This window comes from Erithacus rubecula, assembly GCF_903797595.1.
Source record: "Erithacus rubecula genome assembly, chromosome: 13".
Classification (NCBI taxonomy): Eukaryota; Metazoa; Chordata; class Aves; order Passeriformes; family Muscicapidae; genus Erithacus; species Erithacus rubecula.
Genome location: NC_136665.1, coordinates 8,774,107 through 8,789,424, shown reverse-complemented (window position 1 = coordinate 8,789,424; position 15,318 = coordinate 8,774,107). Strand labels below are relative to the sequence as shown.

Here is a 15,318-nt window from a genome sequence, read left to right as displayed (position 1 = left end):
TTAAAATAGTCTCTTGGATTTCCACATACAAACTATGGACTTGTTTTTCCTTTTGTTCTTTTGTTACAACTAATTTGGAGAATGTGTAAGGCCTTTAATTATCAGATAAATTATAGATATGTGAAAAGGCACCTCATTCTCTATCCTTCTGCTGCTTGTCATGTTTGCTTAAAATTACAGGTTTCACCTTAATTTGTAACAGGTGATAAATTGCACCCAGTTTTAAACACCGTGTGTTGCTGGTCAGGGCACAGTAATGGATGAACTTTGAAGAAGACACAATGTGACTGTCACTTTGCAAGAGCAAAGATATCCTATTACTGCTTCTACCAGACATCTGATTAATACCACAGTGCCACAACTCTATGCTTAGAAAATTTCTGCTACTACAGAAATATTAAATATTGACCAAATTCTGGTTTCATCCACCTTTTCTGTGTTTTCTGTTGTTTTTAAAGCAAATGTCAACACTCTTGTACTCACTCTGACATTCTATGAACTGATGAATAAAAGTGCAGTCCCCTCCACTCTTTGAAAGAAAGTGCTCTAGTAGAGAAAGAAACACTTCAGTTTACATCTTCTTATCATTTTCAAATTGATGCAACAAAAAATTTGAAAAGCATATTAACAATATTTGTCAGTGTATTTACAATGGACCTTTGAATCAAATCTGAGTTAATATGCAAGCAGACAAGACAAACTTGAAATGATGTCTGAGTCATACTAGGAAATTGATTACTCTTTTAAACTGATCTGAAGCAAGGACTTCAGCTGCATTTTCAAAAGAAACATTTTTAACCTATAAGCTTCAGCATTTTTATTAGCTTTAAACTGATATTTTCAAAGTTTTTCATCAAACTTCATGTTGACTCTTCATATCTAACACCCTCTATTTTAAAAGTGTCATTGAATATATGCCTATACTTTTTAAACAGTTTCACTTTGAAAAGACAATTCTGCAGCAAAGTTCCTAAAACTGGGCTTCATTCCCAGGTCTACTCAAATGCTTGTTCAGCACCCAACTCCATCAGAATCCTGCATCACTTCAAGGTGCAAACACTTCCTTTCTGAAGAACCTCAAAAATCCTTTGACCAAGAGTCCAGCAGTAGGAAAAGGCTGTCATTAGTACAAAGCTGCAGAATGTGGCACACTCTAACTAAATTGTTCAATCATTAGCTCTGACATCAGAAGCTCAACTGCAATACTAAGCTTTACTATATTATAAAGTTACTCCAACAAGTAAACTTTTTTTTAACCCACAAGGACAGAACTTGTAAAAAACAGCACCATGGCTGTAAAATTTAAGCTTCCTTTTTTTTTTTTCCTTTTCATTTTTAGCTGGTCCTCTAAATGATTGTATACAAATTTCTCGTATCTTTCTTTAGCTAATACAAGCTCACAAAATTTAAAGGTGAAAGCCAGGTGTGGTGTAACACACTGAGAAAAATACCACTTTTTGAAACAACTTAGTTCTACAGAACTTTTATCAGGGGCTTGCTGCACAAACAAGTTCCTCTTTTCTGCACCAGCTTTTCTGTATGTCCAATGAGAAAAAATTATTGCCTATTATCTTTCAATACATTTCTTTTACTAAAAGCCTCTGGAGAGGCTCTGAGTTTTTAGCTCCTCTACTCTGAACACAGCTCTTGACTGCTACAGTTACAGAAAAAACAATGTAAAACTATTTTTCTTGTCATGGCCAGGTAGTTTGCCTGTGTATACACTTTCAGAGAAAGAGAGACAAAAGGAATTTTTAAAAGCATACTGATTTTACATGGGTTTTACAGTTTTCCTCTTTTCATTACCAATGTTGCTCAATCTGCATTATAAACCCAAAATTCTCAGCTCTTCTAAAATAATGCAAAACTACATAGGAAAAAAGAAACAACCAAAAAACCCCAAACACCCCCCAAAAAAACCAACAAAAAGCTCCTCAAAAACAAAACAAAAAACAAAGAAAAAAATAAGGCCCTCCCCAAAAAACCAAACAAACAAAAAAACAAAACCAGAAAACCTCTCAAAAAACCTCCACAAAATACCCAGCATTAACTGCTTCCTGCTGCTTCTATGAGAACAAAATTCAAAATCTGGCAGAGTAAATAACTGCCCATATGTCATACAAGGGCTACATAAGGGACTGGAAGATGCAAAAAGGCACAGACTGTCATGAAGAGAACACAAGGCAGTAAACTGTAAAATGCCAGAGAAATAGAGATGGATCAGGTATGGCAGAGATATACAGAACAATGAAAAACTACACTAAAATACAGAATAATGAAATAGCATAGTATGTGCATAACAAAAAAGGTGATAGATTGTATAAACACACAGAAAGAGAACTTGAATGAGCAGTTATATGTTGTCTGTACTCAAAGAAAAATAACCTGGAAAACAGCTTCCTAAAACTTCAGGTTTAAGCAAAGTTCCACTGTTATTCATAGGATGGAGGAATCTATCTTGTCATGGATCAATTCAAATGACACTGACTTCTACAACTCAAAATAAGTCCCAAAGGGATTGCTTCTTCACCTTTGACCAAAAAAGTGAGTTTCAGTGATATAATTATATTAATTATAATCACAGAATGCTGTTTAAGTGGACAAGCTTAAAATCTGGACTTGTAAAAGGTATTAATATTCAAAAATCTCATATGACATTGCTACCAATAATTTAAAAACAAACAAACAAAAAAAGTTTCTTTAAAAAAAGCCAAATCTGGTATGATGTTACAAATTATTCCTCTATAAAATAATTTGTATTTGAAGTTAGAGCTCAACAGCTTGTACGAAATGTTTGGAATTAGCTCAAGTTTATAAAAGAGAAAAACAGATCTTTCATTCTATCAAATATTAAGCTATTACCAACCTAAAATAATGCATCAGCAAGATGGATCAATCTATACAAAAATAAAATCTCATGGCAGTGAACAGAACAAATATTCACTGTCCTGCTTGCTACCCTCAGTAGATGCTAAGACATCTGGGGCAGCCAGTACTCAGCTTTAGGGGAGGTTTTGGTGCAGCTCCTGTAGGTGTTTAACAGATCTCTCTCCTCCTGCTCCATTAAGGACCAGTCATGAGGTTATGTCATGACTAACTTTTGATTTTGCTATTGGTTTCCTTAGTTAAGGATGTCATAAACTACAAATATGCATATAAAATCCTGTTTCAAAAATATAAATACAGGAATCCTTAAACACTGTGAATATTGGTTAAAACCATGAGCTCTTTATATAAGTCCCTGAACCTTCAAAACAAGGCTACCACAATTCCTCAGATTGTAGAAGCAAGCTTCATCAAGGGAAAAATTTAAATTAACATGAGAGGACAAATATATCTCAGCCAATTAAACAATCTGGAATTATAACTAGAATATCTTTTGCTTTATGTGATACTGGACAATTTCACTCAAATAACTTAGCTAAGACAGATGTGCTAAAATATTTGGCTCTAACTCGCCTTTAAAATACGCTATCACTTAGTCCAATATGTATTAATTCCTGCTGCACATCAAGATACTCCTGAGTTTTAAAATGCTCATTTCCACTTATACATTTTATATACTCACATTTTTCATATTAAAGCTACTAAAAAAGCACAGGTTTTGCTGACTTTACTTAGCATACCCAATTTTCCTAGAAAAAACACTATGTCTAGGTGTTGCAAGGGAAAATTAAAAGAAAAAACAATCAATAAGTTTTTCTACTTTCTTGTGCCAGAACTCCGACATCATTCAAGCAGTAGACTCCTTCTGATTCCAGTGATAGCCCATCAGAAAAAAAACACAAACAAAAAACAACCCAACAAAAAAAAGCCTCCAAATAGTCTTGTTGTATTTTACAGAACTTTCTAAAAACACTGTGACTGGAAGTAAAAGCAAAAAAAAAAAAAAAATTGCTGGTCAGGAGTGGATAAATTCACTTGTAAAGAGAAAAAAATCTCACGCAAAACTTCAGAGAACATTTTGAATTGTTCATTTTCAAACATCAATCATAAAACAAAAGGTAGCCTTCAGATACACTACCTTTCTCTGTGCTCCCATTAATTTTAGGTATGAAGTCGTCAACTTGTATGCCTAGGATTAAGAAAGGGCATTATTTCTGGAACCAAGAACAATGGTTTGGGTTTTGTTTCTTTATAAACACAGCATTTTGAAATGTACCTGGCTGTTCATACCACCTCCTCACAACTACCAAACCAGGCAAAGTCTGATGTGTCTCCTACTACAGATCATGTTGTTTGTTCAAACGTCTAAGAGATTATTAACTCCGAAGAATTACTGCCTATTACATACACAGACATGCGTATTTATATATAAAAAAGTATTTTATATCTAACGGTCCCTCCAAGCCCCGGGCCAGAGCGAACACCCGCAGCAGCAGTGCCCTCTGCCGGCCCTGCCCCGACACGGACCCAGGAGAGCTCCCTGCTGGGCTAACCAGAGCTGCAACCAGAGCTGCAACCACAGCTGCAACCACAGCTGCAACCACAGCTGCAACCACAGCTGCAACCACAGCTGCAACCACAGCTGCAACCACAGCTGCAACCACAGCTGCAACCACAGCTGCAACCAGAGCTGCAACCAGAGCTGCAACCACAGCTGCAACCAGAGCTCTTCTGCCACACACCGAGACCACAAGATTATCATAACAAAAGTAATGAAACAGCAAACAGGAAAAGCAGCTTGAAAGAAGAAATTGATCATACCTACCTAAACTGTTGTGTTCTTTAAGAGTTTTCTCTTGAAGGTGCTCTAACCGTACTGTAAACAGAAGTCCAAGAAAAAGGTATTTCACAGATTAAAAGAAAAACAAATAATCAAAGTTTTTCCCCCGCTATTGACTAACCTTGTAAAGCAGTCAGCCGCTCATTGGTGAAGTCATTATCAGCCTGCAAAGCTTCTATTTTTGCCTGAAGCTCTTGCTCTCTTTCTTCCATTTCATCTATTTTATGCTGCAATTCCTTTTTCTCAGCCAGTCCTTTTTGCTGGATTTCTTCTTGTCTTCCTTCGGCCACCTGCTCAAAAAGATTTTTTAAAATTCCCAAAAAATCAAAATTAATATGTGGAAGAATAGATCCTCTCGATTTTTATATAACTAAATATATATAAATAACTTTCTTTGCTAATCAGATAAAGACAATGAAAAAAAATTAATTATTTTTGTACAAATTTCACCTCAAGTAGATTGCAAAAAATCTCAGAATATCTTAAGTTTTTGACTGAGCAACATAAATTTTACAGCAACAGTAAATGGCCCTAGAACTAAGAAATGGCCAAAGTCTCCAGCACCTCAATTCAATCAAAACCAAGAACCCTTCTGAATTGAATGTACACTGCACAGATTACCTTGATTCCAAGTCACATCTTTTTCCTTGCTGGATATCAAGAGCTTAAGTTTTAAACAGCCTCCTTCTCAAAACAAGGCAATAAGTTTCAGTTTTGATCCTTCTGGGTATACCAATAATCAGTGATCAACCCATTACTGAGAAACCAACTGCCTTAAGGCCATCGATATAACATTATAATTTGGAAAAAAAAATTTCTCTGAGGTACTGAACTAGGAACCTACTTTCCAATTCCAGTATTTATCCAGGATAAATGCAAAAACTGTCTCAGGTCTCCAGAGATAACACCAACTACCTTCATCCTCTACCACTCTTATCTATCTAGATTGGAGACTGTTGGAGAACAGGCTTTATCATAAAGTGATTATTCTGTTCTCCAGCATGAAGAACCTCAAATATTCATACACTTAGATATTTAGTTTAATATCAAACTTGATAGCAAGATGGAAGATGAGCCATATTATTACAATGTGGTGAACTAGTTGTTTGTTGCAATTGCACAGAGGCAACATAAAACGCAAATTTATTTCTAATTCTAGTTTCTTATTCTACTTACCTTTCTGATGATTAGCTTGAAAGTTATTAGTCCTGGATATATCCAGGATTAATTAATAGCTAGATATGAAGTTCTATATTACTACACATAATTTTATACTAGAATGTATTTCAGCCCCAAAAATACAGTAACTTTCCAAGTGAATGAAGAGGGAACCTTTTTAGGAAGTTACTCAGCTGATGACAATTTCAATTACATCAAAACTTCACCTAGAGAATATGTAGATAATATGCATCTTTCTGTTATTAACTGTTGTTTAACCAGTTTCTTAACCATTTGTTTGCTGCATTAGAAATTAAACCGTATTTTTTTCATTTATCACAGTTCTATTTTAAGTCAGATGAAATTGTCATTACCTTTAGCTTGTCAGAAAGATCTTTAATTTCATTTACAGCTCCATTGTACTTATTAGCTAATTCCCTTAATTCTTCCTGAGTCCGCTCATTCATTTCTTTCAGATGTGTACATTCATCTTCTGTATTACTTAAACTCCGCTGTAAGACAGAATTATTATGCAATAAATAGTAACAAAAGACAGACAAACTACCAAACAGTGTAGATGTTCTAATTTTTCTAAGCAGTATATATGCACAGGATGTCAACTAGTCTTATGAAACTTCTTGACCAAGGGAACATAGCAAATAATGATAAAGGAAAACAAAATAAAGGAAAATAGAATAATGCAAAATATTATGGGGGCAGAAATCTTGCTTCAAAAGAGTGCCTAACACTTTACCTGTAAAAGCTCATTGTAAAAGCTCCTTTTGTTCTTTGTACAAGTGGTTAAGTGTATGTTTTAATAAATGCTGCAGTTTAAACAAGGTCTTAGAGCATTTTTTTCAATGCATGTACATAATTTTCCCTGTGTGTCCCACATACAGTAACTTCTGTTAGACAGATTCATGAATTTGGAAAGGTGGGAGAAAAGGGAAGAGCTGAAAGAATAGGTTCCCATTAATGGTTTAACAATCGTAGTCCTGTCCAGTAGGAGAAATAAACACTGCTACTTAATATCCTGCAAGTGTCAGAGTACAACAGATACACGTTACACCAACAAGGCAGGAATCTAAATAGAAATAGTTACAACTATTTCAGCACTTCCAGAAGACCAGGCATGAAACTTCAGTACCTCCACTTCAGACAATTTTCTGACCACTTCAATTTTCTCCTGAAGGACCCGCCTCAGGGACTCTTTGGCTGTTGTCTCATAGTTGTGTTTGTCTTCCTGTAATGCTATAAGCTCTTTTCGTATACTGTCTTCTGTTTGATTCTGCACATGCAAAATAGTTCAAGAATAGAGCAATTACTGGTTTGCTCATTAACTAAATTAGATTGTGATAAAAGTTGTAATATTAAAAAAATGTTTTGCAATTTCTGATAGATGAGAAAATGTTATGCACAACTCAGTGATCAAAGATTCTTGACATGACTGTATATAAATAAGCTAGTTTTTGAAGTATATGTATAGCAGTACACCTTCAGTGGTGAGTTTTGGACCCAGGAAAATTATGGTGCTTTTTTGGGCACTGCTAAGACAATGTCAAACCTAGGAGACATAGAACTGGACAAACAGGTCTCAGAAGAAAGAACTTAAACAGGACCTGCATAAAAAGTTCTTACAATGTAGATAGCTAAAAGGAAAGAGAAATAAAACAAAAATTAAAATCCAAGGTAGGCATAGGTGGCCTAAACAACAATCAGGGTAGCACATAGTTGAAACTCTGAATATCAGGCAGGACATGGGCAATGAAAACAGCAGCCACTTATTGAAATGCCTTGAAATACAGAGCAGATGTACAGTTCTGGTGCTACTCACATTACCAAAATTGCAAAGGCTCATTTTGGAAAGTTTACGTTCCAAATTCTCTCCTACAATTAGATACTTTCAAAACACTTGAAAAGAGCTGCCTTTCAGAATTCCTAATATATGACTTTAAGTGAACTACTTACCTTTGAACAAGCCTGTAATTGATTTCCCATAACCTCTAGTCTTGATAGCAGCCTGTCTTCATCTATTAAAGCCTAGATAAAAAGAAGAATCACCCTAGAATTGTCATATGCTTAATGTAGTGCCAGTAGAGCTCTGTTTTAAAGATCTGAATTTTGTTGGAGTACTTACTGCTAAATAGCTCAAAGGTACACAACCACTAAATTTACTAAACATTTTGGAGACCCTCCATAAAGTTTTTATTATTTCTGCTGCTTTTCCCCCCTCATTAACAGCTAAAATTTATCAGGCAGTGCTTATTTCAGTCCATAAGGAAAGGATGCCTGCAGATACCTGCCAACTAGTATCTGAAGCCTCTTGTGTGACAGCAAGTAGTCGCTGAAGGGTTGCCAGCTTCTGTTCCAACATTTGTTCCCGATGTAAGGCTTCCTGTGAAGAGAGCAGGGCACCAGTCAGTTCAGCTAGAACTCAGGAAATAAGAGGCAACAGAAGAGATCCCAAAATACAATAAAAAAAGGAAATATGAATAGAAAACACTGTTGACTTGTTCAAAACCATAATAAGCCCATTCCATTTTATCCATCCACAGATTTATTTGGATAGTTTGATCAGAAAATGCTATCTCCTATAATCTCAGGTTCCTAAACCTTCATTTTTCAAGCTATGTTGCATATGCTGAGGACACACTCTCATTCTTCCTGATTTAAAGGCACTTTGTCTTGTCAATAATTTGAGTAACAAGACTGCAGACACCAAAAGACAGTTTGGCAGCTTCCACGCAATGAGCTGCTCGTCCTCAAATGAGGTCACAAAAGAGAAATGCCAAGCAAAAACTACTATTTTTGTTTGACTTTTGGTTTGTGACAGGAAGATAGAGCGTTTTTATTAACTCCAGGATATGGAGAGTGAACAGATTGGTGAGTGAATATGTACTTGGCTTACAAAGAAAGAGCATCTGCATGAGCTCCTTCCTGCTATGTCAGCAAATACACATGAAGATAATATCTATCTCAAAAGCTTTTATGTGAACAAATAAAAATTGTCATTATCAAACAAAACCAGGCAAAAAAAACCCAATAGAACTTATATACAGTAATAAGCTAATATACTAATATACAGTATATAAGCTTGGATAGAATTTACCAGCAAAAACTCTTCTATGCTTTTCCCAGAAAGTTGATTTTATCATCCTTTCTCAAGAGTTTACTTTTATCTATCAGCACAGGTTTAATATGCTACCATTTAGAAGTCTAATTTTGTGACATAACATCTTGGGAAAAGCACACCTATTAAATTGACACAGAAGCAGGCACAGAAAGGCTGGTGATGCCAGTGAGGAAGAAGAGTTGCCAGCACTGTCCCTTCCTTTGTAGCTTCCAACAGATACAAGCCACAGAATAAGATTTGTGATTTGAACAAAAATGTTCAACCAAACTAAATGTCCTTAAAAGAAAACTTACTTGTAGATACTGTGAAAGCTGAAACAATTCCTGAGAATACATACTGGGAGTGTTAGCAGCAACCTGAAAAAGAAGGTAAGTAAGAATCAGAATGGTTTTGAATTTCTCTATACACAAATAATGCAAAATTCACTTAAATCTAATCACAAAGCTAGACTTCAGATTATCTAATAATAGCATTTTGCTTCATTTCTTGTTCTGCTACTATTTATGCTTTTTTAATCAGAATTTCTCTACTCGGGGTTTAGACCCACTGTGTTTCTGCACAAGTTCTTGAACCACCAACACAACAATGAGTTTAAACCTTTTGGTACAGTTGAGTTAAAACTGACAAAAAAGAACCAAGGGGTACAAAGGCAAAGCCATTCAGCTTAAGCACAAACACAAATTGTGGGCTTCCATCTTGATATCATCACACATTATGATTGCACACTTCCTGCTGACCTACAAGTTATCATCATCATCTCCCTTTATAAAAAACCATTTCAGAATTAAGCAATACCTGCATTATCTTTGAATAATAACAAACTGTTCTTTACTTGGAGAACAGTGTGGAGTTGTTCTGTGGGTTTATTTCAGCCAATCATTTTACATACTAATTCTTGTAGGTTTCTTACACTGAAATAATTTTTAACTGTTTTCCCACAGTTACATCTGCAGTCCCTCCTCAGGATTTCTACCCTTGTCCTGGATCCAAGGCACACATATTGTTTTGAAATTTCAACTTAAACACAGTCTATAAACTCCTCGGGCTGCTGGTTTCACAAGTAAGTTTCCAGAGTTTCTTGAAATTTTGTTCTTCGTGCATAAAAACCTGATTTGAACCTACTTAAGTTAATCCTTCTTTTTAGAGACTAGAGAAATAATCAATTCCTGATCACTTTTTTCAAGGGAATATTTATTAACAGCTTTTCTACAAGTCCCCCACATTACTAAAAGTGAGTTTAAGAATTACACTTAGCAATACTGACTCCTTGTCTCTACAGTGAGCAACTCTGGCTATACAAGGGAGGCAGAGAAGTTTGGTCTCAACCTTCCTTGGGAACTTTCTTCCTTTCCAGACTGTGCAGAGCAGCTTCTCCTCCATAGAACACATGATGCAAAGAAAATAGATCTCATCCTAACACCAGATCATGAGCTTTTCTTGGGTTCCACAGAACATCAAGTATTAAATTATGGGAGACTTGTCAACCTGCACCTGGAAATTAGCCATCTTAACATCAATGGTTTTGTTCCAAAGCCATGTTACAGGTGCCACAATGTAAAAAGTCAACTTACCTTCAAATATACACCATAATACTGCATTAGACCTCTACCTTAAATGTCACTCAAAATATTAAACTAGGTAAAAACTGTCAGTGGACAGTTACTGAATGTTACTGAACAGACTTCACTATTTTTTCATCTTGATAACAATTTTGAAAATAGCATGTGTCTGAATAAGGCATAAACCTGCAAACTACTGAATTACCTTGTCAACAGGACTTGGTAATGGAGCATGGATAACACTGAAAAATAAAAATGGACACAAAATAAATATTGTACTTGGACATTTTCATCAAAACTAAAAACATAACAGCATAAATTTTTACTATTTCTTATTTGGACATGAAATTATATGAAAATCTTCTATAGTAATTTACTTATCTTCCCACAAGTAAGCAAAGCCACCCTAAAACTTGACACAAGAATTTCTGGATACTAATGATAAAAGGATATTTAAATAAGCAATAAACTTCACAAAATTGTTGATAATGAAAGATGACTAAAATTATGCAATTTTTGATTAGCACTCAGTGCAAACAAAATGTTAAAGTTTTTGGTTTCAACTACTTTTGGAAGATTTCTCAAAACCAGGCATATACACAGAAAACACTGTCAATATTCATCTGAGTTTCCATTAGCTTCACTTTAGTCAAATCTATGTGCATTTAAAAGACCCAAAATAATAATCACAAATAAACAAAGAGGGCAGGAGAATCTGCTTATTTGCTTTCTTTTTCTCTATATCCTTCTGTTTCTAATATCCATTTCAGCAGAGCAACCTGTCAGAACTGTAAAAAAGTAAACAGTAAACTTGCAAAAAAAGCCCAACTATACAGGATTTTTTTTCCCTTCTTATAGAGAACTTCTTTATTCTACATAATTTTCTCAATTACAAAAACCAATAAGCAAATGAGGTTTTTCTTCATAATGCCTGCAAAAGAACCATGCACTCAGTTATTCTTTGCAGGATCACAGGAAATCCAATTGCTCCCATGATGATTTTAAACATAATACCCATCCAATCCTCATCCTACAGAAGTTGAAATTTGGTACATGTGAATACATATTCTTACTCTGATCGCAATCGAGCTTCCATTCCATCTGGAAGAAACAGTTTGATTGTGGAGACTATACATCCATGGGTAACTGAAAAGAAACAAATGCTAAGTCATCATGATCCATTACTACTTAATTTTAAGTTCAGTGCTTATGTAACAGTAACCAAGTAAACTGTCTTAAGAAACCTTGAGTGAGGCAAAGAGGAGACATGAACACCTTCAAGCACCATGGCCTGGGTCTGCCTTCTCAGACCTCCTCTGGACACAGGAAACTTCATCATTACAGACTTGGAGAGGTCATGCTGTGTACTCAGTCCTGCCTGTGGTGCAGTTCCAGTTCCAACTCTTTCACATGCAGCAATACCTGAAACTTGTCTTTACTAAAGTTTAAAAAGTGAATGTTTTGATCATAAAAACGAGTGAAGAGGAATGCATCTTACCTGCACCAGGTAATGGGAATGCAGAGGTATAAACAAAATAATGAGCTGCCTTTTTGACAAGATTCTGATAAGCATATCCAGGGACTTAAAAGGTAAGGTCAAATTATGTCACTGACACTTACTTAAGATCTGGAACTTGCCAAGCAATAGGAAATGCAATATTTGATTCATACATCAAGTTCAAACTTTCTACACAATGTTTAAAAAAATGTTACAAATGCCATTTTCAAGGCCTTTGCCAACAGCCAAATTACATGTGTCTTGGTTGATTTTTTTTTTCACCAAGATGGTTCTATGGATTAGGAAGTAAAAATTACTTCCAGATACACAGAAAGATAGCTGTATATTGTTCCCAAAGCACTACCACAAGTGAGATACAAATGAGAGTGTGGTCACCTATCATGGACCACCATACCTCCAGCATCCACTAACATACAAAGACAAACAGCTGCTCTTCTTTCTCAGTTATTAGTAACAGCAAAACAGTTAATCTGGCTTTGGAGAAAAAAAAAAAAAAAAAAAAAAAAGGGCAATGAGCGTTTTAGGACACTGGTAACACTCCAGGGAAATGAGACAGGTCTTTAAGGAAGCTACCTCAATAGAATCTAAAAATACAGGAGAAATGATCCAACCAAGACAAGCTGGTTTTAACCTTTATTTAGCAAATGCTCTGGGAATGTATTCTCCTGGCTATAGCATCTTGCTTTTTCAAGCTGACCTGGTAAAGTATTAAATTTACATGCCAGGGTAGAAGAGATTAAACTGCAGGGTTTAGGGTCTTTATAATGGAATACATGCAGTTTGCAAAAACATTTTAAAATACATTAGCAATATTAGCTGCACCCTGCAATACATAGCTTTCATACTGCAAAATTCTTTCTTTAAGAGTAAATCAGTGATTTTAATAAGAAAACATTGGGATACCTGACATTAAATTCCAACAGACAGCTTTACCTTTGGATCACATACCAGGTAGGTTTGCTGTAAGATTATATAATTCTGAAGTTTTTCTGTCAACAGCTAGACTGACAAATCTCCTAAAATCTGCAGGAGCTTTATTTCTGTCAAATTAAGATATAATGGGCATCTAGCAAAAGGTCTCAAATATACAGTGACTGGGAAAAGGTACCAAGCATTCTAAGAAACTTAAAAAATTAAAACAGTAACAAAAGAAACAATATCCAAACTCTGCAGTATGACCTTTAGCCATCAGCTCGTTGCAATTGGAAAAATAAGAAGAAAGCCTGAGGTAAAGCAACACAGAAAACAGGAATACAGTAGTGACTGCACAGAACAGCAGCAATGGTTTAAATTCAGGTCTATAGTATTTCTTCAGAGGAATTAGCAAGAAAAGGCAGTACAGCAAGCGCTGGTTTGCCGATGGAGCGGAGCTGTCCCCAGAGCTCACCCCCCGCCCGTGCCACTCACCTCGGGCGCTCCGCGGGGCCGCCGCTCCCGCCCGGCCCGCACGGCGCGGCGCCGCCAGGGGGCGCCCCAGCGCTGCCACCGCGCGCCGAGCCCGCCCCGCCCCGCCCCGCGCGCGCCCCGGAGCGGGAACAGCCGCCCCACAGCCCTGCTGCCTCCATGGTGTCCAACAGCCGCCCCACAGCCCTGCTGCCTCCATGGTGTCCAACAGCCGCCCCACAGCCCTGCTCCCTCCATGGTGTCCAACAGCCGCCCCACAGCCCTGCTCCCTCCATGGTGTCCAACAGCCGCCCCACAGCCCTGCTCCCTCCATGGTGTCCAACAGCCGCCCCACAGCCCTGCTGCCTCCATGGTGTCCAACAGCCGCCCCACAGCCCTGCTCCCTCTGCATGGTGTCCAACAGCCGCCCCACAGCCCTGCTCCCTCTGCATGGTGTCCAACAGCCGCCCCACAGCCCTGCTGCCTCCATGGTGTCCAACAGCCGCCCCACAGCCCTGCTCCCTCTGCATGGTGTCCAACAGCCGCCCCACAGCCCTGCTGCCTCCATGGTGTCCAACAGCCGCCCCACAGCCCTGCTGCCTCCATGGTGTCCAACAGCCGCCCCACAGCCCTGCTCCCTCTGCATGGTGTCAAACAGCCGCCCCACAGCCCTGCTCCCTCTGCATGGTGTGATACAGCTGCCTCACAGCCCAGCTCTCTCCACGGAGTAAAACCCTGCTCAATTTGCTGTTCCACACTGGAGACACAAACTTGTTGGTCCCCTCCAAAACATGGAGGTGCCCCACATCTCACAGCTCCAAATCCCCTGTGACCCACCCTGAGCCCCAACAGGTTCTCTGCACCACAGCAAAATGCGAACACACAAACCATTTCTGTTTGTCTCAGTTTTTGCTTCCTAGACAGACAAATTGCCAATGATGCTCTTGTTTTTATTTTCACTCATTAATGTGGTACCCAACCGTGAGGGAGCTCCCCACATCCCTCTGGGATCTGTGCACTGCCCTGCAGCACACATTGGTCTCCCCATTTGTATGACCTCCCTCAAACATCCCATGACAGAAGAGATGTATGAGAGAGTCCAAGTCTGCCTAGAAAAACAGTGCATAAACTGCATTTGAACTAAACCATGTTGGTATTATTTGACCTTGCTTTGCAGTGCTTCTGCTCCTTTCAGTGCAGGGAAGTATCACCAGTTAACTTGGAATGTCCTGGCATGAGTGAGAAATTTAGAAAGTGCTAAAAGAAAAGAAACCATTGCAATTGGAAAAAGAAGGAGAAAAGCTAACAGAGAGAAAAACAGTGGGATATTAATAGGTAAGTGCTGTATTAAGGAGGCAGAAATGGCCAGGCCCCTGCACTTGTCAGTAATACAGCAAGTGGACAAATAAGGAAGCAGGAGGGATGCAAACACTTCTCCAGGACCTGTTACTGACTTTGGCTCAGCAGCAGGAAACTGAGCAATTAGTGCTCATACCTGATAACCTGAAAAATCACATACTGAGCATGCCACTATTTTAATGACCCAAATCCAGATCACATTTGCAAGGAAATTACTTACTAAAACACAGCCTGAACAATAACATAAGTGTATTCTAGCAATACTGACAAAAATCAGAATTTACGTGGGCAAATATACTCGTTCTGTTGTCATTGCCTTATAATTACAGACAGCAGATTGCTGACATGACTTGTGCAAATAAGGCATTATGTAAATACCAGAGTGCAAAGTGCTTTTAAAGGGAATCACCAATTTAAAAAGTACTTTCCTGTCTGTTTCATGACTGGATTAGATTAACAGTAACATCTGAGACTACTGAAA

At 37.7% G+C, this 15,318-nt stretch overlaps 1 protein-coding gene across 45 annotated transcripts in view; it reads right to left on the bottom strand.

Moving 5' to 3' along the window:
- SLMAP (sarcolemma associated protein) overlaps positions 1-15,318 on the bottom strand; it is an 88,910-nt gene that overhangs the window by 38,485 nt on the left and 35,107 nt on the right. For 9 of the 45 annotated variants that reach the window (XR_013775715.1, XM_079316923.1, XM_079316901.1 and 6 more), the window contains exons 4-14: positions 11,650-11,722; positions 10,782-10,818; positions 9,311-9,373; positions 8,184-8,279; positions 7,853-7,924; positions 7,032-7,172; positions 6,259-6,396; positions 4,848-5,016; positions 4,712-4,762; positions 4,025-4,075; positions 484-546 (exon numbers count right to left, since the gene is read on the bottom strand). Coding sequence is in view for 44 of the 45 variants with exons in the window: in XM_079316923.1 (XP_079173049.1) it covers positions 484-546; positions 4,025-4,075; positions 4,712-4,762; positions 4,848-5,016; positions 6,259-6,396; positions 7,032-7,172; positions 7,853-7,924; positions 8,184-8,279; positions 9,311-9,373; positions 10,782-10,818; positions 11,650-11,722 (954 nt within the window). In the remaining variant the exon portion in view is untranslated. The remainder of the gene's footprint in view (positions 1-483; positions 547-4,024; positions 4,076-4,711; positions 4,763-4,847; positions 5,017-6,258; positions 6,397-7,031; positions 7,173-7,852; positions 7,925-8,183; positions 8,280-9,310; positions 9,374-10,781; positions 10,819-11,649; positions 11,723-15,318) is intronic. The other 36 variants (XM_079316913.1, XM_079316911.1, XM_079316925.1 and 33 more) reach the window with 7 other exon arrangements.